The following is a 26714-nucleotide window of genomic DNA, read 5'->3' as shown; positions in this document are numbered from 1 at the left end:
CTGGAAGTTTGACTGCTGTTTGCAGGCTTGATAGGTACATACGCACATATATGCATACACCAGGGTAACACTTGATCTAGCAGCCTTTAAATTATTGCATAAGGAATATCTCCACACTCATGTGTTTTATTTCATGGAGAGATATTCCGATGCAAGGTTGCAAGAGGCTGTTAGGACGGTGTGAGCACGGGCTTGTCTTAACTGAAGTCGATTTCTACATACATATAGACATATATATGCTAGCAGAGGGGGCTTTGCATTGCAAGAGCTCGCTCATAAACTATTAGGCTTGAGCTCGATTCGAATTAGAGATTTGAGTTTGAGCTCGAGCTCGACTCGAATCAAAAACTCGGAAGTTCAAGCTCGGATATCTTTGATTGCAGGTCTCTCAAGCAGCCGAGATGCCAAGCCAAGGTCTCCCTCAATTGCTGAGGTGTCAAACCAAGGTCTCTCTCTGTTGCTAAAGTGTCGAGTTGAGGTTTCCCTAACAGGCGAGGTGTCAAGGTGTTGAGTTGAGATCTCCCTCAGTGACCGAGGTGCCGAGCTGAGGTCTCCCTTAGTGGTCAAGGTGTCATCTAGCTTGAGCTCAATTCGAATTAGAGACTTGAGCTTGAGCTCAGAAGTTTGAGCTCAGCTCAGCTCGAACTTGACTACCTTTGATTATAGGTCCCTAGTAGCCGAGATGCCTAGCTGAGGTCCCCCTCGGTTGGAAAGAGAGTGGCATTCTTGTAATTTATAAGAAGAGAGAGAGAGATGGTATTCTTGTAATTTGTAAGAAAGAGAGAGAGAGAGAGAGTTGATAGGAGAGAGTGGCATTCTTGTAATTTAAAAGAAAAAAAAACAAAATAGAAAGATGGTAGAGAGTGGCATTCTTGTAATTTCTATGAAAAAGGCAAAAAATACTGTTAGATTCCATTTTCCTCATCCTCAAGCCTTCTTACGTACACATTTCAGCTTAATATATTTATATATTCAATACAAATATATTTAATATATTTATATATTCAATATAAATATATTTAATATATTTATATTAAAAATATTAAATTATCAGGCTCGAGCAGTGGGGGCCTTGCGTTGCAGGGGCTTGCTCATAAACTATCAAGCTCGAGCTTAATTCGAATTAGAGACTTGAGCTCGAGCTCGAGCTGGGCTCAAGTCAAAAGCTCAGAAGTTTGAGCTCAACTACCTTTGATTGCAAGTCTCTCAAGCAACCGAGGTGTCGAGCTGAGGTTCTGAGCCGAGGTCTCCCTCAATTGCCGAGATGCCAAATCGAGGTCTCCCTCAGCTACTGAAGTGTCGAGTTGAGGTCTCCCTACCAGGCGAGGTGTCGAGCTAAGGTCTCCCTTAGTTGATAAGGTGTCAAGCTGAGGTCTCCCTCAGTTGTCGAGGTGCTGAGCTAAGATCTCCCTTAATGACCGAGGTCTCCCTCAGTGGTCGAGGTGTCATCTTGTTCGAGCTCGATTCGAATTAGAGACTTGGGCTTGAGCTTAAAAGTTCGAGCTCGCTCGGCTTGAACTCAACTACCTTTGATTGCAGGTCCCCTAGTAATCGAGATGCCGAGCTGAGGTCTCCCTCAATTGGAGAGAGAGTGGCATTCTTGTAATTTAAAAGAAAAAAAAAACAAGATTCAAATTAGAGACTTGAGCTTGAGCTCAGAAGTTCGAGCTTAGCTCGCCTCAAACTCGATTACCTCTGATTGCAAGTTCCCTAGCAATCGAAATATCGAGTTGAGGTCTCCCTCAATTGGAGAGAGAGTAGCATCCTTGTAGTTTATAAGGAGAGAGTGGCATTCTTGTAATTTATAAGGAGAGAGAGAGATGGCATTCTTGTAATTTGTAAGAAAGAGAGAGAGAGAGAGAGAGAGAGAGAGAGAGAGTTGGTAGGAGAGAGAGTGGCATTCTTATAATTTAAAAGAAAAAAAAGCAAGATTCGAATTAGAGACTTGAGCTTGAGCTCAGAAGTTCGAGCTCGGCTCGACTCGAACTCAATTACCTTTGATCGTAGGTCCCCTAACAATTGAGATGTCGAGCTAAGATCTCCCTCAGTTGGAGAGAGAGTGGCATTCTTGTAATTTGAAAAAAAAAGCAAAAAGAGAGAATTGATAGAGAATGGCATTCTTATAATTTCTATAAAAAAAAGGACAAAATATAAGTAACCATTTCAGCTTAATATATTTATATAAATATTGATATTAATTATCATGTGTGCTGTAAGGACATATCTTCAAGTGCTAATTTAGGGTTTAACTATTTAAATGACAAATTATGACACCGGAAAGACACCATATCTCAAAAACTATTTTTTTATACCCATATCTAAAATAATTGTGATCAATCATATGGTATTTAACAAAATTCATGGGCAAGTTTTGATCAATCAAACCTTGCCCATATAAGTAATACAAATTTTAAACATATAAGTAATACAAAATATATTTATACATAGATTGATTAAATGTAAAGTAATAATTTGGTATAGTTCATCATAAAATCCAATTTGTTACTAATCAATCCAACCCAATAATATTTCAATTCATTTGGAATATTCCAATCCAATCGGGTAAGCATAAAGGATTATGCAAATCCAGCCAATCCAAATCGAATCCATTGACTGTGGTACTGATGGTTTCAACCTGTTATTGACATAGATCAACAAACTAGATCAATGACCAGTGACCTGAATGGTTGATTTGTTGCCATGTTAGCCGTGTTTTTAAGTTGAGGATTGGAGGTACTGAAAAGACATGATACAGAAAAGGTTTTGTTTTAATTGTCATGATGTCATGGGTTTCTTTAAGGGAGAAAGACGGTTCAGCCCAGGGTTATAATTTGTAAATTTGTTGGCTCGAAGTATTATTGGGGTAGGTGTCAGCTTGGAATTAATGACGTGGGCAATTGGTGCATGGGTTGTTGACATTTTGAATCTTTATACCTAAGGTTCAAAGTATCATTACATATCGGCTCGTATTGACCGATACGTATCATTCCGGGACTCTTCTGATATGCCTCTATAGTGGGTGTATCAGGGGTCTATCCGGTTCAGGGGATGGAGGGGTCCTAAACTGGCTCCCCTGAACCAGTTTTGAAAAAAAAAAGTAAAAAAACAAGTATCAAAATGTCCGATACGCCCCTATCGGCATATCGGGCGTATTGATATTTTGAACCTTGCTAATGAACCATCCAGTGGGATTTTAAAGCATTAATTTATTCATAAATTAACTAAAGGGGTATTTGGTACTGTTGCATTCCGTTTTAAGTTTAATGAATACAAATTTGTGAGAAAGTGATAATCTACCTGAAATGTTTCATAGACCTCCCCAAAACCCATAGCAGGTTGGATTTTCAGAATCCAAACCCTCCTCTTGCATGAACATGTAAAATCCTCTCCACATTTGAGGGTGAGGCGTGTTAGATTGGTGGATCGGGTCTAAAACCCATATTTAATTTCCTATTATATAACAGAACAAACATCAAAATTTACAATTATTTGACTAAAACATATAAAAAACACAAACTATCAATTATCCTTAATAAAAAATTTAAAATATTATTAAACTCAGCAACTAATACATTGGGTTTAGCCTAACATCATATCCTACCTCGTATAGTTTGTAAAATCCCAAAATCCATTTTCAAGCAAAAATAAATACATCAGGGCAGGTCCATTAAATAGGGTAGAAATAGTCATCCCTACATAAAACACAACAACAATGCATTTCTAGCATACCAAACACCCCCTAAATTAAGTGTGTCAATAGCAATTAACTGTTTTACACGTATTTAAAAAGGAAACCAAAAGAAATGAATATCACAATAAAGCCCTTACTTACCTGAAAAGTGCATTTACCCATATTCTTTTATTTCCTAGGTAAATAATACAATGACCATTTTAGCCATAAAAATCTATTATTTAAAGGGGCATTTTTGTCCTATCAAAGTGTTGGGATCTTTCCCCAAGTGGAAAAGTTTTTTACCCACCTAGGAGATGAGTATCACTTTCCCTCGAATAAGTGATACTAAGGAAAATAAATTTTCCCTAGTCCCACATAAATGTGAAAAAATAACATGAGTTTTTTGGTCAATGGGAACCAAAATCCTAGAAATTACATCTACACCCCACAAACGCTCCACATACACATCTCAACATGCATTGGGAACTCTCCCAAAGTTGTTGTGGGAGATATTCTCAATACATGGTTGGGATATGCTATGGGGCATTTGTGGGGCACAAATATGAATTCAAAATCCCATTTACCAACTTTCCCCCTCTCAAAATTCCAAAAAGGAAAGCCCCCTAAGTGCTAAATGGTAAATAATTTCTAAATAAGCATCCGATGGTCTTTAAATGGCAAAAATACAACCTAAAATGAAGTAAGTTTGGGTTCATATTTTTCATTTGTCATAACCCTAATTAACCTGACTTTCAACACCATCCAACTTAAATTGAATTTATTGCACCTTCTCAGTGACCATTGCATTAATCATTTCAATTTGTACCATTATATCCATAAAAATGAAAGAAAGAGAGAGAAAAGGGTTATGTGGGAGAATTGGAATCTGCTCCTCATCAAAGGCGCCTCACACCAATCTCACAATCACATTCCACCATGTATTAGGAACACCTCCCCTAAATAAATAAATATAAATAAAGAAAAAGTTTCCAGAGGCGCACTCTGTAAAAATCGGGTTTCTATGTGGGACTTGTGTCATAATGGAGAAGGCATGCGTGACCCAACAGGGGGTGTGTGGGATGGATGCCATAATTTGAAGTAAAAACTTCGAATCCGCATTAAGATTGAGAGAACATCTTCCATCCCATGAATGAAAAAATATAAGTAGGGAGATGGTGTGATAATGCCGTTTCGGGTTTGAGGCATTGAACTTTGAAGTAAAAAGGTTATACAAATTGGATCAAACACGGAACCATTTTAGAGACCGGTTTCTGGGTTGAATGGTCCAATTGTTCGGTTTGCATGGACAGTTGATTTAAAAAAATTATTAAATAAAAGGCCAAAAACCATTGTTGTCGAGTCGATGGATTGATGGTTCAACTACCCGAATCAACAGGTCATTGACCAAATCAATGGTTTTTTGCCCAAAAGTAGTTTTAGGGTGAAACAGAACTAATTGCCTAACCGGTTCGTGGGTCAACCGATTCGGTCCGATCTAATTTTCAAAACCATGTTTGAAATATCTAATCATGCCGGGCCTAACCCCTTTGGTCTAGGTCTCTGGGATAAGAGAGTCACTTCGGATCCATTGTGTTTGGACTCGAAGGGATTTTCTCTTGAGTCTATTAAAATTTTGGGAGAAGTATAAATCAGCACAACTCAGAATTTAGTAGGCCCAAAGTACAGGGGAATGCATCCTGTGAATTGATGTCAAATTCACAGGAAGGATGTGGTTTATAGGGGACAGGGCTACTTGTAGGGGGGGTTGGAATTCAGAATTCTGCATCTCCGTAGTTTTCCCTAAAATTTTTTGACACGTCATTCATTACTCAATTGATCATCACCTACAAACGGTTGAAGTTTTATGACTGATAACAAAAGATAATACCGAGAGAAAATTCTAAATCCCTCACCGCCTCATCACGTTCTCGTTCTCAGACTCGAACCTGCTCGCCAACCCAACCATTAATCTTCATCAACAGTGTTTAAAGTTCAAACCGCAACAGAACAGCGTTCAAAGGAAACATGCAACGAGCAAGCTAGAATGATCGATCTACATTCTACTTTCTGATTTGCAGAGAGAGAGAGAAGAAAAATGGTGAAGACTCAAACGGAAATAAATAATTAAGCACAGTTTTCTTGGTCTTAACTGGTGAAACGCAAATGGGTTTCTGTATATGGGTATTCTGGGGATGAATTCATCTTTTGTGAGAGTTGTGTAGTAACATGAACAGATAGCCCAAAGAATTATCACCCAAGCTCTCGAAAGACCTTCTTCAACCTTGTGCTAGTTATACTTCTGCATATAATTGAAAGCAACAAGAAAACTAAATTGAACAAAAACCAATATTGAAAAAGGAAAATAAAAAGAAAACATTTTGAATTAAACAAGCTTGAACTGACTCACTTTAGTAAAGAATTCTTGTATCAAATTCATGGCTGGAGCTGGTACCCGTGCCAAAGATATTTGCGGCACATGAGGATTGATCTTTCTGTGATTAAAATGGATAATGGATGAACTGAAAAAGGTGGCGAAGTTAGTTTTGCTGACTAAACAGACAAAAGTAGAGAAGCACAAAGAGAATAGGGAAGACCGGAAGAACACCGTTGCAGTTGCCGTTAAAATTGTAATGGTTGGGTGAGGGGAGCATGGTCTGAGTCTGATAACAGAGAGTTTTAGAATTTTTTGTTAGCATTGGCATTTTATTTTAAAAATTTGTAAACTTAATATTTTTTATTTTTGTTTGTCATTTATAAAGCTTCAACCGGTCGCAGGTAATGGCCGGTGGATCACCCAATGACGTGTTAAAATTTTATTTGACTCGAAGATAACATCCCTTCGAGTCCAAACGCAGTGGATCCGGAGTGGAGTCCACTGGTTAGAGACTACGATTCTACTGGCTAGTGAGTAGTGACTACTGGTAGTGGTAGGTAGGTAGTTGGGTGATCCACCGGTTTCAACTTCGTCCACTGGTTAGAACGTGGAGGAAGTTGAAACTTGGGGCTGACCCAGACATGCCCCATTATTATTGGGTGGTTACTGGTTTATTTACGACTTTGCAAGATTGTTTTGGTTTCACCAAACACAACTTTGCGAGATTGGTTAGGTAAGAACGAGCGAATGGCAACTGCATCTCTAGCTCGAGAACAGACCCGCCAATTTATAATTATTGCATTTATGTATTCTCGTTCGCTCTCTCTCTCCATCTGAGTTAAGCTCAAGTTTGCAGGGAAGATTCGGCGATGGCGGTGGTTCAGAACAAGCAAATTATCTTCAAGCACTACATTGAGGGAATTCCTGTGGAGTCAGACATGGAACTAAAGGTCGGGAATATTAAGTTGGAGGTTCCGGAAGGGTCCGGGGCTTTTCTTGTGAAGAATCTCTATCTTTCCTGTGACCCTTATATGCGAGGAAGAATGAGGGATTTCAATGATTCCTACATTCCCCCTTTTGTTCCTGGGTCGGTAAGGACTGCCTCTTAGTGTTGATTGTTGTTCTGTTTGTTATACTTTAGTCTACTACCAGTCTTTAACATTCTGAAGTATTTCTTAGTCATCCTCGTATATTTTCAAATGGTAGTCTCTGTTTTTTTTTTCTAAAGATTTTGCTGCAAAATGTTGGTATTTCCTTTGTTACTTGTGATTCTTAGTCATCCTCGTATATTTTCAAATGGTAGTCTCTTTTTTTTTTTTTTTCTAAAGATTTTGCTGCAAAATGTTGGTATTTCCTTTGTTACTGGTGATGGGATTTGCTTGCTATTCCTAATTAGAAAATTATTTTGATCTATCTAACGTGTAGTGTAAAAGCAATTACAATGTTTCTTATTTATTTGTTTATATTTCTTTTTAGCACCTTGTACGTATTCTGTTCTTGAAAAGATAGGTGTTACTTTGGTAGATATCTGTTCTGCTATTTTTAAAGAAGCTTCGCCAAGTTTTTGATAATCTTTTCATGGAAAAATTGGGTTTCCTCCCTATGATTTTGTTACAGATGTAAGTGAATTTATGAGTCTATCAAAATTTTGACTTCTTGAAATCTGTCTTACTTTGAATTTACTCTGACATTTTCTTTTATGGGTTTCTAGGGAGTTTTGTAACGTTTGTTTCATGCTTAGAGCACTCAAAGATATACTAATTTGTGCATGAATGTATGTACTTCATATTGAACAACTACCACGACATGTTGGCCGTAGCACTGGTTCTAGACATTGTACTGCATTCTCATATGCTTTGCTATTATTGGAACACGACTATCTAGTCTCAAAGTACTGCATTAGTATGAATAGGGATGGATACAGGAAGAACCGTTCCTTCTTTTTAACTTTCTCAGTTTTGTTAAGGATGAATCTCTAGATATGGTTACTTAACCATTTGTAGTCAAATGAAGGTCATTGAGGGGTTTGGCGTGTCAAGAGTTGTGGAGTCTGATAACCCAAATTTCAAGCCAGGCGATTTGATTTCAGGACTGACTGGTTGGGAAAAGTACAGCTTGATTACGAGGACCGCACAATTGAGAAAAATTCAGCAAGATGATATTCCTCTTTCATACCATGTGGGTCTTCTTGGTATGGTTGTTTTCTTCCTTCAACAGGCATTCACTTAAGTTCTTGGAGATTTCCTCTTAGTTATTATTAATGCACATGTACCCTTTCAGTGACCTACATATTTCACTTATCCTTCTCAATCTTTATATTCTTCATTCAACAATAGTCTTTTCTCATGTAGATGCTTTTATTGAATCAAAGTCCAAATACTTAAAAATGAGATGAGACCATAGGAGGAGGGAATAGATGCTTAGAAATTTTGGCCTCAATCAACTACATTGTCTAACCTCCCTAGCCTGAGCATTTAAACCACCCTATTAGAGCAAACCAAGAAAAATTAAATGAAAAGGATGCAGAGGAAAAGAGGAAAGAGGAGAGAGAAATAAAATACTGCAAAAATCAAAATAAAATAGAAATAAAAAGGATGACTTCCAGCTTGTGGGAGAATCGTTTAGCTATCAAAAGGAGATTATACTAAACTTCCTTAGCCAAATTCTTAGAACACTTACCAAGGTTAACTTGAGAAGTGTAAGATAAACTACACATTTATCAAGTTTTAGGTATTTTTTTCTTGTCTAATATTATTGATACTTGAATATGTTGCTTGGGGAAACTCAATTTTGTAAGAAAGAAAGTCTTAGTATCTTCTTGAGTGGGGAGAAAAGCTATGCCGTCCTGGTGAAAGCTTTAAAATGAAGAGATAATGCCCCTTAATGTGACAATATGACATTGAGTTCCTTCTAGGAATTTCTTTTTGTTTAATATTTTACTTCAATGATTTTGCTTTTATGCAATTCTAAATTACAATTAAGAAAAAGACCTCTTATCCATTTCCCCTTTTTTGTGTTTCCAAACTTTAAGAAAACGTTGCACAGGCACATGTTTTGATTTAGAGGCTGCTGCACTTAATTATGAAGAAACACGTGGCAATATAAAAAGAACAAGAAAATGAAGCAGTCACATGCCTGAATTTAGCTATTTGTCTTGTTTAAATTTTGCTTTAATGATTTCCTAGGTTGTTTCTTAGTCAGTTAATGATTTTTGGGTTTTCCTTGTTATTTTGGGATAGGGTTACTTTTGTAATTTCAGGGTTTTATTGGCTGGCGCCCTAAACAAAACCCCATAAGAACATTATTAGCTTCTCTTTAAGAAAACAAAGAGGATATTCAGTTGCTTCAAGCTTAAGAAAGCTGGTGGTTCTTTCTTAACACTGTTTTTCTTTCTTTCTAAATTTCTCGATCACTTTGGGTGATTTTTTCAGTAAAAATCACAAAAACAGATTTTCTAGACCTGTTCTCCTGGATATGGAGGCATTGGAGCATGAGTTTTCTCTCAATCATGGCCCACAATAAAGCTGCCAACAATGGATTTAAGATTCTCTCAGCATTAGAGAGTACAGCAGCAACAATTTGCATTCTTTCAAGGTTTACAAGCTACTATTAGGTAGTTGACTGAAGCAATCATTAGGACCAATCTTCAGCTGCTTGCTATTACCAGCAAAAGGTAGTTGATCATGGGAACCAGTTTCAGCCACAAGTGGTGGTCCAGTCCCATGAACAACCATGTTTCCATGCCCTAGCAACAACCTTTTATTTTAGTGGTGAAGAGGAATATTTTGATAATTTTGAAGATGAAAATCAGGATATGGGAAAGCCCATTGATTTTAGACAGCCACCTAAGAAAAGAAATAATGGTGATAGGGATTACAAGATGAAGATTGAGATGCCAACATTCAATAGACTGTTGCATATTGAAGATTTCCTTGATTGGATTCGTGAGGTAGAGAAATTCATTGGTTTTGTAGAAACAACTAAAAATAAGGTGAAGTTGGTCTCTTAAAAGCTAAAAGAGGGAGCTGTTGCTTGGTGGGATCAAGTTCAAATGGAGAAAGTCTGATCTGGAACAACCTATTAGGACATGGCCAAGAATGAAGCAGTTACTTCAGGCTCAATTCCTTCCACGTGATTGTGACCAATACTTGTTCCAGTAATACCAGCATTGTGTGCAAGGTACACATGGGATTAGGGAGTATGCATCTAAGTTTTCCAGGCTATCAGTTTGTAATGAATTGGTTGAAATTCCATTACAAAAGGCTGCTTGATTCATTGAGGGTCACAAACCAATCATACAATAAAAGTTGCAGCCCAAGATGTGTGGGATTTGAATGATGCTATTTGTTTAGCTATCAAGACTGAAAGTCATCTTGAACAATACCCAATTAGAAAGTACTACTTGGATAAGACATTTAGGGTTGAGACTACTGTTGAGTAGGGGAAAGAAGTTGTTAAGACATACCAACATTCTCTCTTGAATTCTTCTAAGGCTAGAATGCCCATTGCCCCATTCCATAATACTCTCCAATGAAAGAACCAGCCTAGAGAGGAACCAAATCAGCCTCATTCACAACAAAATCAACCTGTCCAACATGGTAAGAAGCTTAAAAATAGCAACCCATATGCTTACCTTGTAGGGAATAACTGCAGTAAGTGTGGGGGAAGAGGTCACACTTCTAGCTCTTGCCCACAACCATGTGTTGGATTCCCAGTGATGAAGCTTCTTCGAGGGAGCTCCTTCCTCCAGAAACAGAGTTATGAGAGAGAGAGAGAAGACGAAGAAGAAGAGAGAAACGAAGTTGGTTATGCTTTTTCTGCTCATTCAGTTCTACCCATAGGCCTTATATAGGCTTTCCTCCTAATCAGCTCATCATGACCACGCGCTTATGCATGTGGGTGGTTAAGACGTGGCTTGTGGTTGTAAATGAACCGCAAGGGAGGCTTGCAATGCTTTGCATGTGCCGCTCCTGCTGCTACATGTGCCTCACGACCTGCATGGGCCTGGTGACCCGATGGCGGATCACCTACCTGGGTTCTATCATCTCCCCCACCCTTAAGAATGACCTTGGCCTCAAGGTCAAGATGGGGAAACTGCTCCTACGACTTACTGAAGTCTTCCCAAGTGGCATCCTCTGTGGGCAGGTTCATCCACTGAACAAGAGCTTGCTTCACCACTTTGCGACCAACCTTTATTCAGTGGATATCTGAGATGACATTGGGCTCAACAATCAGCTGCCTTTCACTAGTAAACTCAGGTAATAGTGGCTTCACCAAGTCCGCATCTGTTCGACATGGCTTGAGGAGCGCGATATGAAATACTGGGTGGAGCTGGGCAGTACTCGGCAAGTCTGATTTGTAAGCTACTGCTCCCACTATCCCTGAGATGCGGAAGAGACCAAAGAAATGAGGTGAGAACTTCTGCCATGCTTGTTTTGCCAGAGATGACTGCCTATAAGGTTGTAGTTTTAGGTAGACTAAGTCCCCCACCCGGTACTCCACATCGCAATGTTTCTTATCATACTGCATCTTCATGTAATTCTAGGTTTTGAGTAAGTGGTTCTTGAGTGATTGCAGTGCTTTGTCCCTGGCTTCGAGTTGCTGTTCAACCTCTGCAACTAATGATGTGCCCTTCTCATAGGGTAACACGGAGGGTGGGTCCCTTCCATACAAGATCTTGAATGGGGTGGTCCCAGTAGAAACATGATAAGTGGTATTATACCAGAATTCCGCCCACGGAAGCCATTTTAGCCACTGGGTAGGCTTTTCTCCCGCGAAACACCTGAGGTAGGTCTCTAGACAGCAGTTAACCACTTTTGATTGCCCGTAAGTCTGCGGGTGGTAGCTGGTGGAATGGTAAGTGTGAGTACCTTGTGCCCAAAAGTATTCTTCCCAAAATCGGCTCACAAAGGTTGGGTCCCGATCTGTGATGATAGTTGTTGGAGTACCATGGAGCTTAGCCACTTCTCGAATGTAGACCTGAGCTACTTGAGATGCCGTGTAGGGGTGGGAAAGTGCAGCAAAGTGCGCATACTTAAGCAACCAGTATAACAGATTTCCCTCCAGACTTCCCTCCAGACTTAGGCAACCCCGTGATAAAATCCATAATTACCTCGTCCCACACTTGATTTGGAATGGGTAAGGGCTGTAGCAACCCAGCTGGGGTTTGGGCCTGGTATTTCTAGGTCTGGCATACAAAGCAACTCGCAACAAAATCCTGCACCGCCTTCTTCATTCCCCACCAGTAGAAGTGTGCTGCTATGCGCTTATAAGTTCTGATCATCCCAGAATGACCTCTCTCTACTGTCTCATGGAACAACTTCAAGAGATCTATGTGAAAAGCCGATTTGGGTGCTATCACTAGCCGCCCTTTGTAGAACAAGTCTGAACCCACTAGGGAGTACCCTGCCACTCGGCTTGCCCCTGATCCCAATTGTTCTCGATGAGATCAAGCAAGGGGTGGAGAGGTCTGTAAACTGTCAAAGAGTTCATTTCTTCTCTTCTGGATAGAGCATCAGCAGCTGCATTGGATGGGCCAGGTTTGTATTCAATGGTAAAACCAAAGCCCATTAACTTGCTGGCCCACTTCTGTTGTTCAAGGTTAAGAATCCTTTGTTCCATCAAATGTTTGAGACTCCTCTGATCAGTCCTGACTGTGAATTTTTGCCCCAACAAATAAGCTCTCCACTTGTGCACCGAGAGCACCAAGGCCATCAACTCTTTGTCATAAGTAGACTTTAATTGGGCTTGGGCTGATAAGAACTTACTAAAATAAGCAATAGGGTATCCCTCTTGCATCAAGACTGCACCAATTCCTCTGCCCGATGCATCACACTCCACAAATTGCTTGGAAAAGTCAGGTAAGGTCAGGGTAGGTGGTGTCGCCATCGCCTTCTTGAGGGATTCAAATGCTACCTCCGCTTGTTCTGACCAAGTAAAGGCATCCTTCTTCAACAGAGCTATAAGAGGGGCGGCTAGGGAGGCATAACCTTTTATGAACCTTCTGTAGTATCCGGTGAAACCCAGAAAACCCCGCAAACTCTTGATGGCCTTGGGTCGAGCCCACTGAGTCATTGCCACAATTTCCTCAGGATCAGTCATTACAGTCCCACGTGAAATTAAGTGCCCCAAATACTGAATCTGTGTTTGGCCGAAAGTGCACTTGGAAGGCTTGGCGAATAATTGATATCACCGGAGAATCCCGAGGGTTAACTCCAAATGTTTTAAATGAGAAGCCCAATCACTACTATAGACCAAGATATCATCAAAGAACACCAAGATAAAGCGCTTGAGGTAGGGCCGGAAGATATTATTCACGAGGCTCTGAAAAGTGGAGGGCGCATTAGTCAACCCAAAAGGCGTGACCAGAAATTCATAGTGGCCATCATGGGTTCTGAAGGCTGTTTTGTGGATGTCTTCTGGATGGACCCGGATCTGATGGTAGTCGGATCATAGGTCCAATTTGGAAAAATAAACAGCATGCTTCAACTCATCAAATAGCTCATCTATTAATAGAATGGGAAATCTGTCCCTCATAGTGATGCTATTGAGGGCCCGATAATCAACACAGAAACGCCACGTTCCATCCTTCTTGACGAGAAGGGAGAAGAATAGGGATTGTGGCTCGGTTGTATCAGTTGCTTGGACAACAATTCTATGACTATTTTGTCAATTTCAGCCCACTGAACATGTGGGTATCTGTAAGGCTTGACATTGGTGGGTTGGGCCCCCGGCTGAATAGGAATGTGGTGATCTTGATTGCGTACAGGTTGTAGGCCGTTTGGTTCTCCAAAGACATCTTGATATGCTGCTAGGAGCTGTTGTAAAATGGGATCTTCTGTCACCTTGTAGGTTCCGTTGTCACAATAAACATTGGGCCCTATGCCCAACGAACCTAGATAGACCAGGGTTGTTGCATTGGAGTGAAGGCTGTAATTGACAACATGCCGGACTGAACAGGCTGCTGGTTCAGTTGGTCCAATCCCCTTTAAATGACATTGCTTCCCATTCATCCAGAGATCCATAGTCAGGAGGGTCCAATCACATACTGTTGGCCCGAGGAGTTTAAGCCATTGGATCCCCAAGACTAAGTCAGCCCCACTGAAATCCAAGGGATACAGGTCCATGCTGAACACATGGCCCTGAATTCTAAGGGCCCACGGTCTTGCACAGCCCATCACAAGGTATCTGCTGTCCATTAGTTGCCTTAACAACAAAGGGAGTAACCGCCTGTACCTCTAGGCCCATTTGTCGAGCCAGGTCTGAAGTGATAAAGTTAAGGGAACTCCCACTATCAATTAAGATGCACACTTTTCTACCCTTAAGAACACCATGCACTCTCATAGTCTCAGTGGAGTGGAGCCCAGTTAGGGTGTGGAGTGAGATCTCTAGGTTTTCTTCAACGGAATCTTCCGCCTTGTCAGGGACCATGGGTCCGGTATCCACATCTTCATTCTCAACCGAGCTATCAATAATTTGAAGAAGGAACATCTACTGGGCCTTGCACTTATGTCTCAGAGAAAATTTCTCCTCACAATTATAGCACAAGCCTTTTTCCCGATAGGCCTGCATCTCGGCCCAGGTGAGTTTTCTCATAGTGGGGGCCGGCGGGGGGTTTGGTTGAGCCGGGGTCAGCTCGGTTTTAGATGTCAAGGGTTTGGGAACCGGCCCGGCCTGAGAATTCCCGGTCGTGGGTTCCTCTGAGCCCGGGCTAATTTGTCTTCATGCAAATGGGCTAGGCTCACCGTGGCCAGCATAATAGGGGGTTGTAGGGCTTTCACTTCCAGTCTAATGTCTTCCCTCAAGCCACCAATAAAGTAGCCAGTGAGAGCATGTTCCGGCCATCCATGCACTCTCATGGCTAGTTGTTCGAATTCAACCTAATACTCTCGAACGGAGCCAGTTTGTCTTACTCTAGATAAAGCTTTGTCAAAATTTTCGAAGCTAGAAGGATCAAACCGTATTTGCAAGGCCTCCACAAAGTCTAACCAAGACAACTATGGGTGTGAACGACGGTACCATTGGTACTAGAGACTAGCCTCTCCATCAAGATGGATGGAGGCAATCTGAACTCTCTGACCGGCCGGAATTTCATGGAAATCAAAATATCGTTCTACGCAATAGATGCAAGGAGAAGGATCGTCACCTGAATACGTGGGAAATACTAGTTTGGGGCTGTGGAGGTTGAAAGTGCTGCTCAGCTGAAGAGCGCCGCTGCTCGATCCCTCTTGGTCTGCCTCCTTGTTGAGCCGGGATGACATTCGCTCGAGCTGAGATACTACCGCAGAGAGAGCGTCCTTCATGCTTCTCAATTCACCCTCCATCCGGTCAATCCTGTCTTCTTGTGACTGGTTGCGAGTTGTGGGCATGGCGGATCAGGGGCTCTGATACCAATTGTTGGATTCCCAGTGATGAAGCTTCTTCGAGGGAGCTCCTTCCTCTAGAAACAGAGTTACGAGAGAGAGAGGGAGAGGAAGAGAGAGAGAGAGTGAGTGAGAGAGAGAGAAGACGAAGAAGAGAGAAACTAAGTTGGTTATGCTTTTTCTGCTCATTCAGTTCTACCCGTAGGCCTTATATAGGCTTTCCTCCTAATCAGCTCATCATGACCACACGCTTATGCATGCAGGTGGTTAAGACGTGGCTTGCGGTTGTAAATGAATCGCAGGGGAGGCTTGCAATGCTTTGCATGTGCCGCTCCTGCTGCTGCATGTGCCTCATGGCCCGCATGGGCCTGGGCCTGGTGACCCGATGGCGGATTACCTACCTGGGTTCTATCACCATGTACTGGAGGAGTAAATATGATTGAACAGGTTGAAGACAGACTATATTTTTTAACTTAGAATGAAGATCCTATTGTTGATAATGAAATGGTATTAGGAGATGATGCTCATTAGGCTTTTGTAGAAGACGAGAGAACTTTTGTTGTGGTCAAGCATATCCTTTATGCAGCTAAGCAACCAATACTTGACACACAAGAAAAGAAAGTTTTCAAGAAATGATGTAGAGTAGAAAATATAGTGTGTGACATAACCATTGATAGTGGAGAAAAAGCAAATGTCATTGCCAAATCAATCAAAGAGCAGTTGGGCCTACCAATTAGACCCAACAGTGCAAGGTGGCCTTCTCTTTATACATATTGGTGAATTACTATTTGATGTTATGGATATTGATGTTAGCCACATTATTTTGGGAAGACCTTGGCAATTCTATTATGATGTCAGTCATAGGGGTAGAGATAATTTTTATATTTTAACTAAAGATAAACAAAAGATTTTGGACCTTTGGGAATGAACGGCCTAAAGCATCTCAAGTGGAGGGGCGTACCCTTCTTCTTACTCAAAGATTCCTTGATAATCAAAGGAGATGGGCAAATTTATGCTATTGTAGCCAAGGGTAAAGGTCCTTCACTCACTGGTGTACCCAATACCATGAAATCATTATTTGAAGAATATAGTAGTATTTTCCCTTAGGAGCTACCTGATGGACTGCTTCCTATCGAGGGAAACACAATATGCTTTAGACTTGATTCTGAGGCTATTTTTCCAAAATCAGCTTTATTGCCAACCTTAAGAAGTGCAGTTTTATGACCAAACAGCTTGTATTTTTTGGGTATGTGGTTAGTGGTTCAGGCATTACGGTTGATGTGGGAAAGGTTAAGGCTATTAGAGACTGGACCACACCTAAAATGTACATGAGGTGCAACGTTTCCATGGTTTGGCTACTTTCCGTAGGTGATTTGTACAACATTTCAGCAGCATAGTCAGTCCTATCTCAAATTGCTTAAAAGAGGGGCAGTTCCAGTGGACACTGGAAGCAGACGAGGCATTCCAATTGATGAAGGAGAAACTAACCAAATCTCCTGTACTTGCTTTGTGCAACTTTGATTTATTTGAGGTGGAATGTTATGCTTCTATGACTGTTACAGATTTTGTACTATCTCAGGAGAATTGACATGTGGTCTTCTATAGTGAAAAGTAATGAAGCAAGAAGGAAATGGTCTACTATGAGCAAGAGCTATACACATTAGTGTAGGCTTTGAAGCATTATTTGGTCCAAAATGGAGTTTGTATTATATACAAATCATCAAGTTTTGAACTTGTTTGTTAGAAGGTTATGGTTTAAAGTGTGGACATTTTTGGGCTTCATGCTTGCTTTCTAAACTCTATAGTGGAGCTTTTAACTTGGCAGTTGAAGGGTTTGAGCAAAAAAAGAAAGTAGTATGGAGACTGCTGCCTTTGGCAATTATTTGGACTGTATGGATGGAAAGAAATGCCAGAACTTTTGAAGATATTGAGAGAATAGAAGAGGCAATAGTAAAGGAATTGTGAGGTAGAGTTCATTCTTGGGTTGCAGTGCACATATGTTTTACAAATATATCATACAGCTGTTATTTGAATGCTCTTAATCAATTATTTTTGTATAGGTGGAGGTAGTAATGTCACAACTCCTTGTTGTGTGAGTGTGGGGATGTCCATCACCCCTGTTAGGAATGATTAGCAGCTACTCCAATAGTTCCAATGGGCAGACCACATTGAAAATGGGGCCTCATGATTATACTATGTCAGTGCAATACTGCCAAGCAATTCACTGTCAGATCCAATTGGATTGGATTATGGTTTGGATATTATAAGCTGGAGCGTAAATCTGGAAAGAATTTTCTTGAAGAAATGACACTGAATCTAGCTCTTCATTTACAAATTGGACCGCTAGTTCTAATTTGTATACTCGAGTTTCACCATTATCTCAGTTTTTCTCAAATTCAAATTAGTTGTAAGTTTTATAATCATAGGAAGCCTTGTACAACTGGATCTCACAGTAGGAAGTGCCATTGTCTTGCCGACATCGAGAACCTTAGTAGGCATAATTAGAGAAAAAATACAAAACAATTAACACTTGTACTTAATCAAAAGAACTAGAAAAGATTAGTTGTAGCATGTTTGTTCGTTTTGTGTTACTTTTGTGAACAACCTAGAGGATGTGTATAAATTAGCAGGAACCTTCGTCCTTATTGAAATAGCCAACTATATAAAATTGAAAGCTTAGAAGGGGGCTACATTTTCTCTGCAATCTATTCAGAGTTTTATTCCAATAACAAAAATAATTTATGCAAAGTTGCTTCAAGCCTTCTACAGTTTTCCTTTAATTCCCAAAAGTAGTTTATATATTTAATTAGGTTTGTACATAGGAGAAGTTAAATAAATGATTGTATATAAATGTGACAAATGGTGCTGAAATATGAATACAAAAATAAAAACTCTTAAGAAGTTTGTAATATCTATTGACTTGTTTTTTTCATGTAAACCATTTCCATTGTTTTGTTTTATTTTTATCATCTGGTTTCCTGTGTAGTTATGTCACTAATAATTTCTTTTAGTGCAGGTATGCCAGGTTTTACAGCTTATGCAGGATTTTATGAGGTCTGCTCCCCTAAGAAAGGAGATTATGTTTTTGTTTCAGCTGCCTCTGGAGCAGTTGGTCAACTTGTTGGTCAACTTGCCAAGTTATATGGTTGTTATGTGGTTGGAAGTGCTGGCACAAGCCAAAAGGTGAGTTTTCCTTCAGTATTGCATGTATTCTTTCTTTGTTTTCCCCCCCTAAGAATTACATTGACTGGTAAATATATCGAACAGAGCGGATGTCTTGCTTTTTTTTTATTTTTTACTGATGAAAAAGAAAAACTTACATGGAAAATTATAGGTTGATCTTCTTAAGAACAAGCTAGGATTTGATGAAGCTTTCAATTACAAAGAAGAGCCCGACCTAAATGCAGCTTTAAGAAGGTTTGTATTCAGTAGTGAAATTTTGAGAAAATAACTCTTCTTATATCATGAATTTGGTGGGATCATGGGATGCAAAAGAAGGATCATTACTTCAAATAATGTTTAAAAACTTAGAAATTGGTTTTAAATAGAATTTAGAAACTTGAACTTGGCTTAGGAATGCCAAGACTTGGAGCCCAGATTCCCAGACAAGTTTGTTGCATGTCCATAGGGGAACTTTTGTCATATTCTGAATAAAGGTAATTACCTAATGCTGGCCCTGACTATCTAGGGTCTTCTCATATTCTAGTTGTCTTAATTCTTTGTTTGGGATGATTTTTTTTGATAAATATTTTTTTGGATGAATGCTTTGTTGAATCAATTGTTCAAGCTTTTAAATTTTTAGCTTCCCCCCCCCCCCTCTACCTATTTCAGATCCTTGGATTAAGTTTCAGTGATCCATCAGGGAATCACTAATGTGTATTCACCATTCTGGTTTTGGCTAAATTTTATTGTTCATTTTTATTTATGCAATTATTAAGGGAAGATAGTACTTTTGCATATTACATTGGCATGTGAGGATCATGAATTTCGTTTTTCCCCCTTTTTCCTTGGATAGTCAACAAGGTAATATTAGTGGTAATTAAATTTAAGAGTAGTACAAAGGATCAAGATAGGGTTCCGGCCAAGGAGTTTATGCATCAAAATGAATATATATAGTTATGAAGAATACTTGAACCATCAAAATAAGCCACATAGTACCTCATCATCTAATCCAAATTTTCGATTAATACCAATTCTTTGCAACCCATAAATTCTGTCAAGACCAATATGCAATATCTGGTGTACAAGCAGTTGTCTCTACAAATCATTGGAAGTGGTCTAGCTTCTTCTGAGAAAATATCTCTTATTTCTTTCCTTCCAAATCCCCCAGAAAGCAACATGGTGGTAATCCTCCATGGAAGTTGTTATAATGCAATAATAGGGGGATCTTCCCATCAATTTGGTGCATGAAGAATATGGAGTTCCAAATATGTCATTTTATCCTACATTCAGTTAAAAAAGTGGCTGCAATCTTCACTTGTCATGCTCATGCAAGCACTTTCTTTATTCCTCCTGTAACATGTGGCATGACCAAAATCGATTTCTTATTGTTGGTTTAAAATGCAATTGTAACAATTAGAACATAGATTGTAAAGTTAAGCAAGAAAATCCTTTCTACTAAATCATGGCAAAGTATTTACTAGGTTCTAACTCCAGGATCCCTTTGCTTGGACAAATTATCTCAGTGTGTCCAAGTGACCACCAAAGCTATTACTTTTACTAAATCAATAAAGTTGCTTAAGTAGTTAATTATCAGCATCCCTCTAATTTGAGATTGGCATAGTAGGGATTTCATTGCCAAGTTGCCAAGGATATAGAATCATTTTTTTTAGCATTCTCTTCATTCTGGATGCTTAAGCTACAAACTATCTTTATCATGATTGAATTCATATTGTTGCCTACTCATCTTTGACTGGACAGATACTTTCCGCAAGGGATTGACATCTACTTTGACAATGTTGGTGGGCCTATGCTTGATGCAGTCCTTCTTAACATGAGACCTCATGGCCGGATAGCAATCTGTGGGATGGTGTCACAACAAAGCCTCTCTCAAACTGAGGGAATTCACAACTTGTTCATGCTCATAGCAAAGCGCATAAGAATGCAGGGGTTTCTGCAGAGCGACTATTTGCATTTGTTCCCACGTTTCTTGGAGCTCATCATCAGTTACTACAAACAAGGAAAGATTGTCTACATAGAAGACATGAATGAAGGCCTAGAAAGTGCTCCAGCTTCCCTTGTTGGCCTCTTTTCTGGCAAAAATGTTGGTAAACAGGTTATTTGTGTTGCTCGTGAATGATTATCCTGGAAATTTGCTTATTTGACATCTTGCTTTTTTTTTCTGTCTTGATTCATCAAAAACGGTCCATTATCAGCTGATGGAAGATATTACAATCTTCCAAGTTTATATCCTTCAGCTTCCTCAACAAAATAGGAGAATTTATTAGAGAATTCAGAGATGCAGTATCATGCATTTTCATCACAAACAGGAAATAAGAAAATCAGCATTTTCTGTTGCCTTGATTCAAGTGTATTTCGATTAGCAGGAAATGCGTGCTAAATTTCTGTATCTTAATAGATAGACCTGTAGCTTTGTAAAAGAACATTTGAGCTTTTAGACATCAGCCATTTGATAATGGCTGAAGTTTCTGAACTGAACAACTTGTTATTTTGTCATTTAGTGGACAAAATATTCAGTTTTAGCCATTAAGGTTAGAAAAAAACAAGCTTTCCAGGTCAGCCACTTAAGCTGATATCAAAGAGCCCTTGTAATGTTGAATTTCATTATCTTTGGCAGGGAGAATTCAATTAGGAATTCCAACTGGCTCAACCATTAAATTCTGTTGTGTAGACTTATGAAAAAGGAAGAAGAAGAAAAATAACCGTGGTCTTTAGATAATGTTAAATTTCATTACATCTACCCTTGTAATGTTCATACGATTGTCAGCAATCTCCTATGATTTCTCATTTCTGGCGTCAGTGAATTGCTTGACAAGTGGATCATTTGGTCAATAGCATAGAATTGGTCACAGTTAACAGTCATTTCACTTGGATTTTAGGTTCATTTTCCATCAAATTGCTTGCCTGTAAAAAACCATGGACTTGATCAACAACATGGTGACCTAGCTAATCAAACTATTGAATCATTTGATTTGTTTAGTAGGGTGATGGAATAGACATTAATTTTCTCTTTTCATATTTTTTGTATTCCATTTCCATCATTTAACAAACATGAAAGTAGTTTCATTGTTAAGACAGTTTTAAATTTTGTATTCCTTTTTTATCATTAATAAAATTTTGTTCTTATTTACCATACTTAAAAACCGATTTCGTTTCCAAGTTTATTTTCAATATACAAGTTTTTATACTATTAAAATTTTTATTCATGAAACTTAATTATGAGAAACAAAAATACATTAAATATAAATCAATGACAGAGAGTGGAAGTTAATATTAAATATGAGATTTAATGAGAATGGAATGAAATAAAAAATTGTATTCAATTTACAATTCATATCTTTATATATACATAGGGAGAGAGAGAGAGAGAGGGGTATTTTACATCAGTAAAAAGTCTAAAAGCCTTAGAGATCTATTGTCACTTGTTATAGATTTCAAGTAAATTGTAATTCATCTACAAATCAAAATGTAGCTCCAACTAAATACTCTATACAATTACAATTACAATTCAGTAAATTCTGTGATTTATAGATGTCTATTTAGACATGTAAGTAATCAAAACAATATATATATATATATATATATATATATATATATATATATATATTATGTCCTCTTATACAATTCAGTAAAAACTAAGAAGTTAACAATGGAGGGTTCAATTTTTCCTATTTTGAAATCATTTTAAACAATCAACAAAATAAAATACTTGATTTTCCATTAAATTCAAATACAAAAGCATTAACATAAAGAGGAAAAAACTTCTTATATATTTTCTAGAAATTTCAGGGGTGGTTCCTGGGCCAAGCCATCTTATAAAAACCTAGGGACTGTGGGTACGTGCAAGATTAGCCCATCAGGTATTATCCTAAATGGTCTTACACTTAACTTCTCAGTCCTTAATGCTCAAACAATACCCGACAAGAGAAGACCTCTCTCTCGGCTATAAGGAACAGTGCCGCACTCTCTACTCACATGGATCCCGGGAATTAAAACATTTTGCAAATCTTTTGAAAACTATACATATACATACATATATATATATATATATATATATATATCTTATTTTTGCAAAACAAAATTTCAACGATTGAAGTCAACTGTCGGTAGTTTGATTTCCATCAGAGAGGGTGCATTCCCGATCATTACCATTGTCCGACAAAGGGCTGATTCTGTCACTATGACCACTCACTCAGATGAATTCTCAGACTGCTCCAATATGTCCAGGTTTTAACCCCCACTAAGGATCTCATTGATTGACACATCAAAGACAGCCCGATCTGACACCTAGTGATGTGTCATAATCGAGTCTAGGGGTCAGGTGTAATTTTCCAGTTTTGCCCATCTATCTTCAAGGTCTAGGGCAATACTGAAAATCTAGTCCGGTTCAAGAGTTCAAGCAATCCCATACTACATGTGCCTTGGGTCTTACCCTGATGGCCGAAACAAGCCATCCCAACACTTGGTGGCACACCAGTATCAGCCTTGGCAGGATAAATCTCCCCAGACTTATCCAATGGCTGTGAACATTTAAAACTAACACAAGTTTCTATAAGTGTCTAGTTTTAGGGTCTTACACAGAATTATACCAAACAATATGAATCAAACATGCACTTTAATTTATTTCCACTAAATAACAAAAGTACATCAAATCCAATTGAAACTAAGGACATACAAGACTGTCTAACAACTCCCATTTGCACTTAAGTCCAATCTGGTACAAGCTGGAGTCTCATACTTTCCATGTGTTTCTCAAACACCTTCTGTGTCAGTGGCTTAGTCAATGGGTCTGCCACATTATCCGCTGATACTACCTTCTAAATTAGGACGTCCCCTCTACCAACGATCTCCCGCAATACATGGTACTTCCTCTCGATGTGCTTTGACTTCGAGTGGGCCCAAGGCTCTTTAACCTGGGCGATCGCTCCATTGTTGTCACACAACAACAAGATGGGTGATGTGCTGGATGGAATCACTCCCAATTCGTGTAAGAATTTCTTCATCCACACGGCTTCCTCGGCAGCTTCACTTGCGGCAATGTACTCGGCCTCGGTTGTGGAGTCTGCAGTGGACCCCTGTTTGCTGCTTTTCCAGTAAACAGCACACGATCCTATCGTGAAAACATACCCAGATGTAGACTTTCTATCATCTGGATCCGACTGGAAATCGGCATCGGTATACCCTATAACTTGTAGTGAACTACCATCGAATACTAGACAAAACTCTTTTGTCCTTCGAAGGTATTTAAGTATATTCTTCACAGCAGTCCAATGCTCCTGCCCTGGGTTAGCCTGGAATCTGCTTACCACACTCACCGCCTGAGCTATGTCCAGACGAGTGCACAGCATGGCATACATGATGCTCCCTACGACTGAGGCATAGGGAACGTCTCTCATGCCCTCAATCTCCTCAGAAGTCTTGGGAGACATCTTCTTGGAGAGAGTTACTCCATGTCTGAAAGGAACATTTCCTTTCTTGGAGTTTTCCATGCTGTAACTTTTGACAATTTTGTCAATGTAAGCAGCTTGGGATAATCCAATTATCCGCTTCGATCTATCTCTATAGAGTCGAAGACCCAGTATGTATGAAGCTTCTCCAAGATCTTTCATAGAGAACTACTGTGACATCCATACCTTGACCGAAGTCAACATTCCTACATCATTCCCAATGAGTAGGATATCGTCCACGTACAATACTAAAAAAGTAATCTTATCCCTACTGGACTTCCTATAAACACAGGGCTCATCCGGATTCTGCTCAAAGTCAAACGTTTTGACGGCATAATAAAAATGGATGTTCTAACTCCTAGAAGCCTGCTTAAGTCCATATATGGATCTATTGAGTTTACATACCATGTGTTCCTGACCAGCAGCAATGAATCCTTGCGACTGCTGCATGTAGATATCTTCACTAAGATCTCCATTCAGGAACGCGGTTTTGACATCCATTTGCCAAATCTCGTAGTTATGGTATGCTGTTACAGCTAGCAGGATCCTAATGGATTTAAGCATGGCCACGGGCGAAAATGTTTCCTCATAATCGATGCCTTCTTTCTGAGTATACCCTTTTGCCACTAAGCGAGCTTTGTAGATCTCAATCCTGCCATTGGGGCCCTTCTTCCTCTTGTAGATCCATTTGCAACCAATTGTTTTTACCCCAGAGGGCGGATCCACTAGAGTCCAGACTCCATGGGTCTCCATTGAGTCCATCTCAGCTCTCATGGCCTCCACCCACTTCTGGGAATCTATGTCTAACATAGCTTCCGCGTAAGTCACGGGATCCTCTTCACTAGTCAAGGCTTCCACCAGGTAGGTATCCTGGTCATAACTATATCGGACTGGTGGTCTGGATACCCGGGTGGACCTTCTACGTTGGTCACTACCTAGAACTTGTGGAACATCTCCCACTGCTCCTGAGCTCTCCTCATCAAGAACTATTTCCTGACGGTGAGTGTCCATGATGTATTCAGATTCTAAGAATTGGGCGTTTCGACTACAGAACACTTTTTGCTCACTTGGGTAATAGAATATATAACCCACTGAATCCTTTGGGTAGCCTATAAATAGGCAACAACTGGTTTTGGATTCCAACTTGTCCACACTTGTTCTTCTAACGTGTGCAGGACAACCCCAAATCTTCAAGTGTCTTACACTTGGCTTCCTTCCGGTCCATAGTTCATATGGAGTTTTCGGAACTGATTTGGTTGAAACCTGATTTAGCACGTACATAGTAGTCTCTAATGCATATCTCCAAAAGGATGTGGGTAATTCTGAGCATACGAGAAGTGACTGGACCATGTCCAACAAGGTCCTATTCCTCATCTCTGAAACACCGTTGAGTTGTGGTGTAGCAGGAGGAGCTAATTGTGACACTATCCCATTGTCCTTTAAGTAGTCCCTGAATTCGTCAGAGTGATACTCGCCACTTCGATCCGATCGAAGGGCCTTAACTTCTCTCCCTAATTGTTTCTCGACTTCCTGTCTGAACTCTTTGAAATTTTCAAAGGATTCAGACTTGTGTCTCATTAAGTACACATAACCATATCATGAAAAATCATCTGTAAAGGTGATGAAGTACACGTGTTGATTCCATGTCCTAACACTCAGGGGACCACATACATCAGTATGTACTAGGTCAAGTGTGCCTTCAGATCTTTTAGGGTTACCGTCAAATGGTCGCTTAGTCATCTTACCTTGAAGGCAAGGCTCACAAGTGGGAAGATTTTCTACGGTTAGAAAATCCAAAGAACCATCCTTTACCAGTCTTGTGATTCGGTCAATACCGATATGGCCAAGTCGGTAATGCCAGAGGCACGTGGTATTAATTGTATCACGATTCCTTTTCTGGGTATTTTTGACCGATGTAGTTTCGGTTAGGTTAGTTTCTAGAGAAGGATGTAGAACAAAGAGACCATTCTCCAGTTCCCCGCATGCGATGAATTTGTTATTCCGTTTAACAGTAATCATATTACTAAAATAAACAGTATATCCATTAGCACACAGTTTCGAAACAAAAATTAAAGTTCTTCTCAAGTTCTGTACATAAAGACAATCTTTAAGTACAAGGACTCCTCTAAAAACTAATTCTACGGTTCCTATCGCCGCAGCTGCAACACTTGCAGTCGTTCCCAAGATTAGTGTCACCTCGCCATCACTCAATCTTCTGCTAACTTTGAACCCCTGCAGTGAGTTACACACATGAGTTGAAGCCCCGGAGTCAACACACCAGGACACAGAAGTAACTAACATATTAGTTTCTATGACACAAGTTTCGATGTTACCTTTCTTAGATTCCAGGTAGGTAGGACAGTTCCTCTTCCAGTGGCCGGTCTATTTGCAGAAGTGACAGACATCCGATGCCTTGTTCTTCTTCTTCTTCTTGGGTCTGGCAGCTTTCTTTTGGGGCTTCTTTGCCTTTCTCTTTTTCTTGCCCGATCTGTTAGCTTCAGCAAGCATAACCATAGGCTCATCCTTCTTTAAAAAATCCTCGGCCCTCTGCAACATATTGCTGAGTTCCTCGATGCTGACATCTAGCTTATTCATATTGTAGTTCATAGTGAATGCATTGAATGAAGAGGGCAAAGAATTCAGGATGGCATCCACTTGCGTGCCAAGATCTAGCCCAG

General features: G+C 39.6%; 1 protein-coding gene across 2 annotated transcripts; it reads left to right on the top strand.

Annotated features, from left to right (window-relative positions):
• The first annotated feature begins 6607 nt into the window (after positions 1-6607).
• On the top strand, positions 6608-20937 carry LOC148873463 (2-alkenal reductase (NADP(+)-dependent)-like). Of its 2 annotated transcripts, XM_088964222.1 has the most exons (6): positions 6608-6780; positions 6904-7138; positions 8061-8238; positions 18426-18592; positions 18744-18826; positions 20330-20937. In XM_088964222.1, exons 1-6 carry the CDS (start codon positions 6689-6691, stop codon positions 20706-20708), a joined length of 1134 nt encoding a protein of 377 aa, XP_088820348.1. In that variant the 5' UTR covers positions 6608-6688; the 3' UTR covers positions 20709-20937. The 2 variants fall into 2 exon arrangements, with proteins under 2 accessions (XP_088820348.1, XP_088820349.1); XM_088964223.1 differs by lacking the exon at positions 18744-18826 and having other exon boundaries at positions 6628-6780; positions 8061-8225.
• The last annotated feature ends 5777 nt before the right edge of the window (positions 20938-26714 follow it).

This window comes from Nelumbo lutea, chromosome 1, assembly GCF_056320005.1.
Source record: "Nelumbo lutea isolate HS-2025 chromosome 1, American lotus-T2T, whole genome shotgun sequence".
Lineage (NCBI taxonomy): Eukaryota > Viridiplantae > Streptophyta > Magnoliopsida > Proteales > Nelumbonaceae > Nelumbo > Nelumbo lutea.
The sequence above is the reverse complement of the archived record's forward strand: the minus strand, read 5'-3'. Positions and strand labels throughout refer to the sequence as shown.